Genomic DNA, 13,597 nt, shown 5'->3' with positions numbered 1-13,597 from the left:
AGTGGTGTTTGTTTTTACAATGTGGGAAATGTCTGATGGGCATCTTAAAATAAATAAATCCATATTTTTAAAAAACCAAACGAACACTCAAACCTGGAAAATGGAGAGAGCACACAGCAAAGCTGCTAAAAATAACACACATACCTCTCTGCCTCTAAGACCAGAAGCGGAAGTCAAGGCATCCACATCTCTTTAGAATGTTTCGTAATTATGTAGCATTTTTTGAAAGCCATTGCTATCAACTCTCTCTTTTCTTCTTCTTTGGATTTATTGAAAAAAAAAGATTAATTAGGGAAGGTATTAGATCTTCCTAATAAAGCAGAATGATATATGAAAAAATGCTTGGTTTTTTGCTTATGTATATGTTGCTGACTTTGATAATGATTTTGTGTGTGTTGTGTTAGGTTTAAAGTTGTAATAAAGTTTAAAAAAACAAATGGAAGGTCATGATCACTCATGGTGGGTGGACATACAGGACAGAATTAGGAAGAAGCATTGACATATGTCCTTATTGCCTTCCAGGGCAGTGCTCATGATGAGCTGATTTTGTGTTGAGGGGGTATAGATTGCAACCAACCACAAGCTGCAAATGGGGTGGGTGGGTGGGCATTTGGGGAAGGGTATGCACCACATTCTCCGCTACACTAAGTTTTACCTGACCTTCATCCTTCCCTGTGAAGCATTTTTCTCCTGACAACTCTAGTGAAGCTAGCATGCTTATGTTAGCTACAGACTACTGTATTGTGGGAGTAATGGGTGTGTGTGGAATTGGTTTCTTTCCACTTTCCTTGCTCAGGGCCATTATTCTATACATATAGTACCTGCAGTGTTATCTACAAACTGGGAGGGTGAGTAGCTATTAGCTGTAGTTAGTAGCGATGATTTGTCAAGGCAGCCAAATCATTTCCCTCCTGGAACACACGTTGGGAGTATTGTGTCCTCTTGCTTTTCAAACCAGGTTCACAGACTTACTGTACTAGTGCGTCTTAATACTCCTCATTAACTTGTCTGGGCTCTTAAGAATCCACATATATGACGCCAGCATTTATTGCTCACTTTCTCCAGCTGGTGATTCCTCAGGCTGAGGACAACCTCCCAGCAGTTTTTTTTTGTGCAGTACATTTGCTGGGCAAACAGTCAGAAAAGCCTCTTCTTCAGTTTTCTGTCCCTTGTGTAAAGTACACAGCAGACCTATAAAAGGAAATCATTTCATTTTCAAGCTACTGTTTCCAGTCTTTTTACCATAGCAATGTCTCAGTAGTTAAGGTTGCTCCACGTTTTCTTCTGTTGTGCCCAATCCCTGTAAGATTGCTTGAAATAAACATTAATGCTTATAACCCATTGTGTTTAATAAAGAAAGGGTTGTTGTAGTTTTGGTTGTTGTTTACAGTGGAATCATGTAAATATTACAGAGGAGTAGAGCTGTTTTTCACAAGAAAATGTAAACATTTAGGGTGGTATCCAATGAAGTTGTTCCATCAACGCAAAGACTTTTCCCTGCATAGCCCCTGCACCCTCCCCATAGCTGCTCCAGAGGGCTGGGGGAAAACCCAGAACAGCTTAAAGGGGCGCATGAGGAGAGGGAAGGAAAGTTCCATTGTGCATCCAGAAGTCTGTGTTCGAATGGAACTGCTTCATTGCATGCTGCCCGTAATTCACGAGAAAAATAAACAGCCAAATTGTTACTGGCTGTTGTTTTCTTCTAAAAGTTTCTGAGATGTATGTCTACCTGAGAACGTAGATGCCCTGCCAGCTTGCTCCAGATTTTGGGAAATGCTCTGTGTACTTGGTGTTGGGGAAAGGATCTCCACTTGTACTTTAAGGCACCCACATCTCTAGAGAATGTTTTGTAATTATTTAGCATTGCTTGAGTGTTAAAAAGGAGAATGATTGCATTCTGCTTTTCTTCCCTCTCTGTCTTTATTGACAGGTAGGTAGCTGTGTTGGTCTGACGTAGTCGAAACAAAATAAAAAAATTCCTTCCAGTAGCACCTTAGAGACCAACTAAGTTTGTCATTGATATGAGCTTTCGTGTGCATGCACACTTCTTCAGATACTTCAGGTACCTGAAGAAGTGTGCATGCACACGAAAGCTCATACCAATGACAAACTTATCTGGTTTATAAGGTGCTACTGGAAGGAATTTTTTTTATTTTGTCTTTATTGAAAATAAGATTTATTTGAGAAGGTAGAAGACTTTTAAATATGGCATAATGATTTTTTAAAACTTGCTTTTGCTTATGTATATATTGCTGATTTTGATGATTGTTTTTGTGTTGTGTTTTAAAGTTACAATGTGGTAAGCCTTTGTGGTAATGCATTTGCCCCATTTTGAGACCCCTCCTGATCCATTCTGCTGAGTAAGACCCTACATTCCTGCCCCAAAGTCTTTCTTTGACAGCACCACTGATTACAGCTTGTCAATGAAAGTATTTTTCTTTTATTTTTCCCAGATGGACCTGTCCCATAAATTCTCTAAGAGAGAGGTAAGAATCTAATATTCATTCCTAATAGTACCGTATACTGTATAATCAAAGAGCTCTGATGGATCATGCCAAAAGGCCACTAGTCCAGCATCCTTATTTTCAACAATGGCCAGCCAGGGGACTTCGCACACACCATGCATTTTAAGTGCATTACTTCCCCCAAAGAATCCTGGTAACTGTAGTTTGTTTAAGTTGCTGGGAATTGTAGCTCTGTGAAATGGAAACTAGTTTCCAAGGTTCTTTGGCCGGAGGAATGTGCTTTAAAAGTATGGTCCATATGTACATGCCTTTGGAAAACATACAAAAAAGGGTTTGAAGGTATCCTGACACCTGCTGTTCAGAGCCATATTGCCTCTGCTCTGAACCTACCGTGTTTCCCCCCTTTTAAGACACCGTCTTATAACTTTTTCCCCTCAAAAAACCACATGGTGTCTTATTTTCAGGGGATGTCTTAGTTTTATTATGTTTTTATGGTACCTATGGTTCCGGGCAGTGGGGCGGCAGGCCTCCTCGGCATGGCCAGGAAGAGGCCAGGCCGCTGGCTCGGCGCTCCGCCCGGTGATGCCTTTGTCGTGGTTTTTTTAATCCCACCCCACCCCCTGCCAACCGCTCCGAGGTTCCTGCTGCTTTATTTGGGGGGGGGCGTGTTTCGCGAAATAAACGCATGAGGATGAGGAGGGCTGAGGGATCCCGCCCGGCCTTAGGCAGGCCACCGGCGCGCCTTCCACCCACCGCATGAGGCCGGCCTCCGGGGAATGCGGGGCCCGGGCAAGGCAGCACCGAGAGCCCCCACGGCCACCGGGAGACGTGACGCAGCCGCCGCCCGCGCAGCCATCACCCTCGCCGCCACATCCCTTTCATGCCTCTTGCTCAAAGCGAGGCGCGGCGTTCACTGCGCTTGGAAGGAGCCGGGTGCCCATGGATCATGCAGCAAGGGCCCTCCCGACTCCTTCCCAGGCGCCCCTTTCTCCTCCTCCTTGCCGGTTCCGGGCGGTGGGGTGGCAGGCAGGAAGAGGCCAGGCTGCTGCGGCGCTCTGAGCGTTCGGCGCTCTGCAAGGCGCTGCTGGGCGCTCCAAGCGCTCGGCGCGGCAGAGCGCTCCGCTCTGCAGCCGCCGGTACCGGGCGCTGGGGAGGCAGGCCTCCTCGCCGGGTGCTCCGGCGGCGCAGGAGGGGCCAGCAGTGCTCCCGCCGCCGCCTGTTGCCCTGGTGGCGCAACACCGCTCTGCCTTGGGCCATGCAGCCCACGACGCTCCGGTGGCGCGGAAGGGGCCAGCAGCGCTCCTGCCGCCGCCCGTCACTCCAGCCGTGCAGAAGCGCCCGCGGGCCTCCCGCCGCCGCTCAGCCTTGGGCCATGCAGCCCCCAGGGGCGAGCAGCGGCCTCGCCTCCGCCTGGCCCAGCAGCAGCAGCAACAGCAACAGCAGCGGGAGGACAAGGACAGCGCTGCTGCTGGGTCCCGCTGCCTCAAGGCGAGCGGCGCTGCTGCGTGAAGGTATGGCTTATTTTCAGGGGGTGTTTAATATTGAACAAATGCTTTAAAAGCCTGCTATGGCTTACTTTCTGACTACGGATTAAAAAAGGGGAAACACGGTAGAAGCTTCATTTAGCCATCACAGCTTCTAGCCATTAACATGTTTTCCTCCATGAATTTGTCTAATCCCTTTTAAGGCCATTTAGTTCATTGACTGCCTCCGCATCTTCAGGCAGTGAATTCCATAAGGTAATGATGCATTCTGTGAAATAGTACTTTCCCTTTTTTGCGTGTGCGTCTGGGTTATACAGCCAGATTCAGTGGGTGAGCTTGAATACTATGTACTGTTTTTAGAAAAAGGGACAGATTTGTTATCTCCAATCATTATGCACAGGTATCTAGCTATTGTGAACTTCTTCTTCTTCCTCCTCCTCCTCCTCCTCCTCTTCAGGTTAAAAACTTACAAAAAAATAATAATACAAAAAGATGGATGGGTCCTAAAAATGTATATCTCAGGTGTCAGAAGCAGAGGTGAAGAGGTGCATTTCAGCATGAAATAAAGCATGAAACCAGGGTGGATGTGATTTAAATCAAATCAATTTAAATAACAATTTAAATCATGATTTAAATCACTAGTCAGTAAGACTTGATTTAAATCACTAGTCAGTAAGGCTTGATTTAAATCATTTTTTGCTGGTATAATCTTAATATTTACAACCATATGAAGGTTTCATTTTTGGAATAATTTTCAGAGTAGTTTTTACAGTTATATCAAAAATTACTGATTTGGTTATACTATTAGAAATAAATTGACAGATAATTATGAAATTATTGTGAGATTTAATAAGTTAACTGTTTACATTTGGACAACTTTTCTGCTGTACTTTATTGGAAGGAGAAAAATAATCATTTCATTAATAATAATTTAAACAATTTATTTAACTAAAACAATAACATTATAGCATATGTATCCATGTTTGTTAACTGATGTGGTTAAACAATGTTTTTTTAAAAAAACCAGACCTTAGACTGAGTTTTAGCACACATGAAAAACTTAAAACAAATCCTTATATCCTGATGAATAGCCTTTGGACTATAATGTAACTTAAATAGAAAGCTATCTTTAGAAAGATTTTCCCTCCAGAAGCATTTTATTTTAAAAATCTGATTTAAATAAAAAAATCTGGTTTAAAGAAAAAAATCTGGTTTAAAGAAAAAAATCTGGTTTTTTAATTTTTTTAAAAAAAGATCTTTAATTTTTATCCACCCTGTGTGAAACACACCCACACCATGCCATACGCATGACAAACATCTGTTACAAAAACAACCATTCAGTATGAAGGCTTCCATTAACAATTTGGTAGATTAAAGTTAGTGAAGGTGAAGGCAGCAGGTATTACTAGTGTCCTAAACAGGCCAAGCTCTATGCTGCCCCCACTGCAGCCGTCCTGACCATCTCCCTTTCCTCTGCTTCTCACAACTCTATGACCCCAACTGCACCATCTCTGTGGTTAACATAGAGGTGTTTTTTTAAAAAAAATAGAAATCATACCCTTAGGTTGTCTAGCAATTCCAACTCTACTTCCTCTTTCCCTGAAACTGGCAAAATAGCTTGCTGAACTGAGCCAAAAATTGCATCAGCCATGGGGATAGAACTTTTCTGAAAGCTACTTGTTATGTGCCTCTGTAGGGGTGCTGCCCTGTTCCATATCCCTAAGCTGGTGGGACTGGTCCTGAAAACAAGATGTTGATCAGTTGTTGACTTTTCTATAATGAATTCAACTTTTTAACCACCCCATGATTACATGAGATTTCTGCATTTAGCTATTGTTTACCTGGAGCTGTTTCCTGTGCAGGTGCCTTTGTGATGTACCTGCTCCTAGTTTGTTGTGGCAGACTGTCAACTTCACTGTGTTAGGTTGGTTAGTGTGGCTGTAACTCCTGATCATCGTTGCTGCTTTGCTCATCTTCCCATCTTCTTGGCAAGCCCAGAGCTCAGGAAGAAAGTCATCCAAAGCAGCAGGGGAGCTGTCCGGAGTCTCTGTAGCTGGACAGCTCCCATCACAGACAACAGACGGAACATGAGTCACAGCAACTGCTGTGCACCAGCTGGGCAGCTCTGTAGCTGATTCTACTTCTGGTTCTCTACTCAGATCTGCTGCTGTTTCTGCTCCTGGGGGATTTTGAGGATTAAGCATTGGAGAGTAGGGCCAGTCATGGTGTATTAGGTTCTTTCTGACAGGGGCACCTTTCTGGGTGATGATCTCCATAGGTGCTAGGGGCACTATTGGAATCTCCCTCCTCCAAGGTCCTGTTGGCATCCGTCTGCTTTGAGACACAATAGGCGCACCTCTAGGGCTGAAGTCAAAGTGTTGCGTTAGTCTAAAAGGGAGGGAGTTGGTCATGGCAGGTTGGAAGGGGGTTCTGCCATCTGCCATGTGATAATTGGTTTGAATCAGATGGCCTTCTGGCTACTTCCACCTCTCTGGTTCTGCATCATGAAATCCAGCCCTGTTGTCGTTTAGTCGTGTCCGACTCTTCATGACCCCATGGACCAGAGCATGCCAGGCATTCCTGTCTTCCACTGCCTCCCGCAGTTTGGTCAAACTCATGTTGGTGGCTTCGAGAACGCTGTCCATCTTGTCCTCTGTCGTCCCCTTCTCCTTGTGCCCTCAATCTTTCCCAGCATCAGGGTCTTTTCCACCTCATGAGGTGGCCAAAGTATTGGAGCCTCAGCTTCAGGATCTGTCCTTCCAATGAGATATGTTAAAATGGATTATTAGTATGAAAAACCCTTCCCTCATGAACAACAACCTTATTCTGTTCAAGGTTCCCTTTGGTTAACCAATCCACAATAAAGTAAGAATGCAGGGACAGTAACCCAGAAGACTTTGGCTTTGTTTTGATCTGTTTCTATCGTGCTGTTGCAGCGCACCCTGCTATATGAAGAGGTCCTCTACACCATTCTCCATCGCTTGGGCAAACCAGAACTTACCCACGTTGCTGATCCAGATGAGCTGTACACATATGTGCAGAAGGTCAGATGAAAGCCAAGTCCATCTTGTCTCATTAATATTAAGTCTAAAGTCTGGCATCCATCTCTGTTTGGGGTTGTGTTCTTGCCTTGCCCATTTCTTTGCCTCCCACTGCAAGAAATGACTGTCTCGGTTTTGTTAATATCCCCACCACCATCACACCCACAAGACATCCCAAAGGACATCTTGAGGAAAGTGTTTATTCTCTGCTATGTGGAGTCCATTTGTCAGAGAAGAACTGCAGGCAAGTAATGGTGACGGCAGAAGCTAACAGACAGAACTTAATTACTAGGTGGCTTCATTCCTTAAGAAGGCCTGATGTTTGAGAGGCCACCTGAAATTGCCTTTTCCAGAAAGCTGGTGGCTAGGCTTAGGATATTCTGCAGTAGATGATTTTGGTACAACTTGCCCTAGAAAAAAAGCAGCAGAAAAATGTTCTGTCTGCACCATATTCTGTGTCCTGACCCAGCCCCTGTTAATATTAATTTAAAGTAGGTGCCATTTGAAAGATGTGCTAACCTTTCCTCTGCATCCCTTTTCTATATCTGGGTATTTATTGCCTCTCTGACCATCAGGGTTTCTTTCTCCTCTCTCCCTTTTAATTTCATAATTTGACATTGTGGCTACCCACCCCTTTTCAAGGCCGCTTTCACAATTCCTTGCTACTTCCCACTCCCACAGAGGGTTATGGTCCCCCTTATGTTTTGCAATGAAAGTGATATTCAAGCAAGCAATTTGGTCTCCACTGGGATGGGTGTCTGTCTGGGCACAGAATTAATGCTGTTTGAAAGGCAGCCTCTAAAGCTGACCCAAATAGCGTGCTGATCCAATGATCAGGAAAGAGAATGTGCAAGCAGCTATCCTGAGACATCAAGGGGCAATGAAAACAGAAGCCCTAAGAACTGTAACAAATAGTTCTTCTTCTAAGCCAAGCATGGGGAACCTGTGGCCCTCCAGTTATTGTCGGGACTCTAGTTCCTATCAGCTCCTGCCAGCATCACCAGTTGTCAGGGGTGATGGGAATTGTGCTCATCTCTATTTAAGCCATTATATGTGTAATCTAAAATAACCCATGTCAAGGCTATAAGGGACTACTCTTAGCATGCCTGCTCGGTGCTGCCTCCTTTCACTGAGCTCTAGGTGATGGAACTTGCCCCACTTCATGCAGTATTATAAAACCAAGTAGGTCTCTAATTATTTCCTTTCCAATATCTCAACCAGGCCTTCAATATGGATCCAGAAGAGCATGATATTCTACTACAGAGGGTCAAAGAGCTAGAGGTAAAGTCTAAGGGAAGGGGAACTCAGACCTTTACCTGGGCCTCATAACTCTCTCCAGACCACACCTTCTCCCTAGCCATGCCCCTCACCAGCTCTGCTTCACACATACCACGAGTGTTTTTTCTAACTACTTGCACTTGCTTGTTCTCTGGCAGAATGACAAACATGGCACAGGTGTTACAGGTCACTGCAGCAGCTCCCTTGCCCCCCCCCCCCATGTCTCTGATCCTATGCACACCAAGAGACAGAACTCTGGGCCTCCCCCTTAAACTACCCCGCTAAATGCCCTTGCAAATTCCCCTGTTTGTGAGGTCTTGTCGAGAGTTCCCAGGATCTGCAATGAGCGAAGTTTGGCTGCTAACTCCTCCCTCAGCCTGGCTTCCTCTCAGTTGTAACTCCTCCCCCTCAGATCCTGTGTTCCCACAGAGCCATCAGCCACACACACACCCCTTGGGCTCCAAAAGACACAAGCTCACTCTCTTCAGTCTCCTCCAGCAATCCTTGTCTCTGTTTGCGAGGTCTGTTCGCAAGCTCCCAGGATTTGCACTGTGGATCTGTTCTGTGCTGTTTTTTGAAGGATTGAATGACTCGCAAGTTAAATGTATTCTTTCTATTTCTTCTCCAGAAACCAATTTTTTGTCTTAAGGCAACTGTGAAGCAAGCCAGGGGCATTCTGGGAAAAGATGTCAGTGGTGAGTGGACAACTCAAAGGGACTTTTGAACCTAAAAATATGGTTCCTACTTCAGCTCGGGATGGGCTTCTTCCTGTAAAACTACTTCTTCTTCCTTGGCGATCACTCATAGCCGAGTAAGATTGTCTTCCATAAACACGGTTTTAATAATGAGTCCCTAAGTGACTGTGGAGGCCAATTCTGGATCCACACATCCTTCCACTGAGAACATGAGAACATATTCCAACTCCCATCCTGCTGGTGGTGATGGGGCCTTAACATATAAAGCAATCCCTGTACGTTTCAATAGCTACTTCTGTGCTTGCAGGATTCAGCGACCCATACTGCCTCCTAGGGATAGAAGAGAAAACTCGGGATTCTTCTACCAGTGTTGGCTCCCGTCAAGAGAACAAAAAGCGATCAAAGGCTGTGGTGAAGAATCTGCTCCCTGAAGACCAGACTCACCGCACCCAAATCATCAGTCAGACTCTAAATCCTGTGTGGAATGAAACCTTTATCCTGTACGTCTTGCTTCCTTAAGAGTGTGTGTTTTGCTTCTGACAATTTGGGGTGCTTCCTATCCCCCCTCTTTGCAGGAACCACAGGCAAGAACCAGATCTCCAAATCTGCCTCTCCTGTGTGTGTAAGCATCACCCATGAAAGGAGTAGTATGCAGGTTATCCTTCTTGGAGAAGTGATTCTCTAGTAATTTGACGTTTTGCACCCATGGTTTCAGGCCACTGCCATGAGCTCCTGACTAATATTCAGCAGGGTGGAAAACCCAGAGAAAGTGGTTTGTTGCCCTATGAGAAGATCTGCTGCTGTTTGGGTTGAGGGTGACTCATATAGATGAATATATATAGCTGTCTGCAAATCCAGGACAATTCTAAAAATAATGCCTGGTTGTCATAATGAGGTAGGCTTGTTTACATATGGCTGTTATGGGGGTTGTTTTGCTTTCATAGTGTAATGTATTTATATTCATGTTTTCAGATGTGTTATGTAGGTTTGCATGGAGACGTTCAGGTAGCAAGTGGCTAACAAGCCTAATATATAAATAAATCCTTATGCATAGTGTGCCCTTCGCCATATGTTCACAGGGCAGAAATGCATCACATAAAAATAGTAAAATAAACAGTGAACGCTATAAAATGTCAAAAGAATAAAACGAAACATCAGCAGGGTATAAAAGCAGGCGATTAAAATTATCAGAGTGGTTCCCAACATCAGCACTTCCCAAAGTTATGGGGAAACAGGTACCTCTTTAGCTTCTGGTGGAAAATTAGCAATGCATAAACAGCAACAAGACCAAAAATATGAAAGCAGTGCTGTATTGAACTCTTTAAGAGCACATATATCAAAATATAAATAATGTTACATATTACACTGTGTTGCTTAATTGTATGGGAAGACAGAACCCTGGTTGAAAGTTCTCTTTGACTAAATCGATGTTTCCTAAACGATGTTTCCAGCTGTTTTTGGACCACAACTCCCATCATCCCTAGCTAGCAGGACCAGTGGTCAGGAACTGATAGGAACTATAGTCCCAAAACAGCTAGAGACTGATGTTTGGGAAACACTGGACTTAAATTATCCTTTTACATCCCATCTATTTAATTATCTGGCATCCTTGGGAAGAGTGACAACACCACATTCTCCAGAAGGAAATGCGCCCAAGTCCTTCATTTGCATTACTGGCTGATAGAAGCTCTTTTGCCCATGCAGCTGCTTATTCTTTGGTATATTGTTAGCTGTAATCATAATTTGCTTTAATTGCAACATTATTTATTTTTAGTTATATATATGGGCCACTTTTCGGTTTCTTGGAGGAAAGCTGGGATAAAAATGGAGTGAATTTTCACCTGCATATTTATTGCATTAATAAAATGTTCCAATTTCACTTTCCAGGGAGTTTAAAGATATAGAGAACGCCTGGTTACATCTAGACATGTGGTAAGTAGGGTTAGGTGTTATTCCTCACAGCACTTGTTCCCCCTGTGACATTTGAATTGTATGCCTTCAAAGATCTCTGTGGAGTTGCACCCTCACAGAAATATAAAAAGGTAAAGGGACCCCTGACCATTAGGTCCAGTCGTGACCAACTTGGGTTGCGGCGCTCATCTCGTGTTATTGGCCGATGGACCTGGCGTACAGCTTCCAGGTTTACCTTCCTGCTGTAGTAGTACCTATTCATCTACTTGCACTTAGACGTGCTTTTGAACTGCTAGGTTGGCAGAAATATACCACTCTGCTAATGTCAGTCCATCCATCCAGAATACTAAATTGCGTTTTGGCTGCTACTCTTCTCATTTTGTTTCCATCTCTCTCTCTCTGTTTCGCTTGTACATCTTTAAATCTGTTTCTTGTAGGGACTCAGATGATGATGTCGAAACTGTGCGCCACAAACTGGGAGAGTTAACAGACCTCCATGGCCTGAAGAGGTTTGTACTGACCATGGGCCTTTTCACGTTCATGCAGGGTTACCCAGAGAGGTTATTAGACAAGCAAGAAAAGGCATTTAAAGAACAAAATGGACCAATATTCTGTGTTCATCTGCACAAGAGAAGTCCCCCCCGCCCAATTTCACCCTCTTTGGTTTGCTTTTTCCTCTCCAGGATTTTTAAGGAAGCTCGCAAGGACAAAGGGCAGGATGACTTTCTAGGGAATGTGGTACTTCGCCTGCAGGTGAGGAAGGGAGGAGCGAATTGTCATGGCAACGTTTTACCTGTCGGCATCCTGGTCTTCCTTGAGCCCATGGTTAACCCTCACAAAATTTGTCATGGCCTCATAATTCCCAGGTCATAAGTTTGAGTTAGGGGAGTGGGATTCTGTATGTGTCTCCTGCAAATGTGCATGTGAGATTGTTTGGCATGTGGCCTCCACAGGGTTGATTAAGGATGAGTGTGGCCATCAATCAAAGAAGTTTAACTATTCCTGCTTTAGATAAAGAAAGCCATCTTGGTTCATATTTTTTAAATCCAGTGTGGTCCAGGGAAGGTGGGACCTGTGTGGCAGCTGGCATGGTATGTGCCACTAAAAGAGATCCAGATTCCAGAGTTCATTTTTTGTTGTCTTTCCAACCTCACTGATTCATTAGGGAGCAGATTCAAATCTGTAATTTACCAAACTGTAACATGTTCTGCAATCAGAATTGGTTTGTTGTGTTTTTTAAAAATGCATTTATTTAATTTTTCACAATGTATCAAATGTATCCCAAACCCCTTTGATCTGGGCATGGGATGTATGTGTTGGCTTCTGCCACTGCTGGCTTCTGTCCATAGAGTGACAGCTCCCTGTTTCACCCACCCAACCTGTGGGCAGAAATGCCACTGGCAGGGTCCCTGCCACAACGTCCTGCAGCAAGCTCTGAAATGGAGGGTGAGTAGTTGAGCCAGTCTGGGATCTACTGGATCCTGAGCTGACCCTACTGCTCTCCCATGAGGGCATTGTGCCCAATCTTGGCCCAATCCCTGTGCCAATTTCAGGCTGGTGCAGCAGCAGTTTACCAGGGTTTGGATGGCAGCCTAACACAATTGAGGGCTGGTGCCTCTAATTCACCTGCCGCCATCATCATCATCATCATCATCATCATCATCATCATCATCATCATCATCATCATCATATCTTAATTTATACCCCGCCCTCCCCGGCCGGAGCCGGGCTCAGGGCAGCTAACATCATGAAACTAAGACAGTATACAAAGAACATAAAACCAGGCAATCAAGTTAAAATACATCTTAAAATTAGTTCAGAGCAAATTAAAATCTGGACAAATGGCAGTCCACGGGGAAAATTGAGAGTGGTTAATATTATCCAGGGGCAACTGTTACCATTGGTCTTATAAAGGACCTGTGAGCGGGCTAGGAGGCCTCTTTAATGCTTATTCTTATACAGAAAGAAAAGAATCAGACTGAACCCCAACCAAAGTCCTGGTGGAACAGCTCTGCCTTGCAGGCCCTGCGGAAAGATGTCAAATCCTGCAGGGCCCTAGTCTCTTGTGAGAGAGCGTTCCAGCAGGCCGGGGTCACGGTCATAAAGGCCCTGTCTCTGGTCGAGGCCAGTCTAATCTCCCTGGGGCCTAGGATCTTCAGGGTGTTATTATTTGCAGACCTTAAGGTCCTCCGTGGGGCATACCAGGAGAGGCGGAACTATCCTAAACTCTCTTTTCAGCATCTGCCCATTGTTTTCTCCCTTTGTTTGGACAGGACCTGCATGGCAGAGACGACCGCTGGTGCAGGCTGGAACCTCGCACAGAAACCTACCCCAACAGAGGACATTGCCACCTGCAGTTCCTTTTTATGCATAAGAAGGTAAGGGAGTGGCCCCTTACCACTTAGAGGGCGATATGAAGTCAGCTGGGGAGTGGGCTCTGAACTATGTGCTGCGGTCTTTGACGGTTAGGTTGGCGTGGCATCAAAGTGCAAGGCTTTTTCTCCTGTGTTGTCACCTCCTGCTGGAGGTTTGCTTGACCCAGTCTTTGGTTACCTTCCCAAAGGTGGTAAATACTTTACCCTTTGAAATGATATCCAGATGTACTAAAACTGCGCTGTTTTGCTGCTATGGCTTATTATAGCTCTATTGGGAATTGGTCTTTTACTAGTATGGGCTTTGTCTCATATATTTCTACCCTGCCTTGGTTGTGTGCAACTGAGCAT

At 44.6% G+C, this 13,597-nt stretch overlaps 1 protein-coding gene across 4 annotated transcripts in view; it reads left to right on the top strand.

Annotated features, from left to right (window-relative positions):
* Window positions 1-13,597, top strand: part of UNC13D (unc-13 homolog D) — a 55,758-nt gene that overhangs the window by 18,847 nt on the left and 23,314 nt on the right. For 2 of the 4 annotated variants that reach the window (XM_035104507.3, XM_035104506.3), the window contains 9 exons: window positions 2,454-2,486; window positions 6,886-6,993; window positions 8,212-8,271; window positions 8,897-8,963; window positions 9,271-9,463; window positions 10,851-10,895; window positions 11,312-11,383; window positions 11,558-11,627; window positions 13,148-13,252. In XM_035104507.3, coding sequence (XP_034960398.1) covers window positions 2,454-2,486; window positions 6,886-6,993; window positions 8,212-8,271; window positions 8,897-8,963; window positions 9,271-9,463; window positions 10,851-10,895; window positions 11,312-11,383; window positions 11,558-11,627; window positions 13,148-13,252 — 753 coding nt within the window. The remainder of the gene's footprint in view (window positions 1-2,453; window positions 2,487-6,885; window positions 6,994-8,211; window positions 8,272-8,896; window positions 8,964-9,270; window positions 9,464-10,850; window positions 10,896-11,311; window positions 11,384-11,557; window positions 11,628-13,147; window positions 13,253-13,597) is intronic. The other 2 variants (XM_035104510.3, XM_035104509.3) reach the window with 1 other exon arrangement.

The sequence above is a fragment of the Zootoca vivipara genome, chromosome 2, assembly GCF_965207765.1.
Source record: "Zootoca vivipara chromosome 2, rZooViv2.hap1.1, whole genome shotgun sequence".
NCBI classification, from domain to species: Eukaryota; Metazoa; Chordata; class Lepidosauria; order Squamata; family Lacertidae; genus Zootoca; species Zootoca vivipara.
The sequence above is the reverse complement of the archived record's forward strand: the minus strand, read 5'-3'. Positions and strand labels throughout refer to the sequence as shown.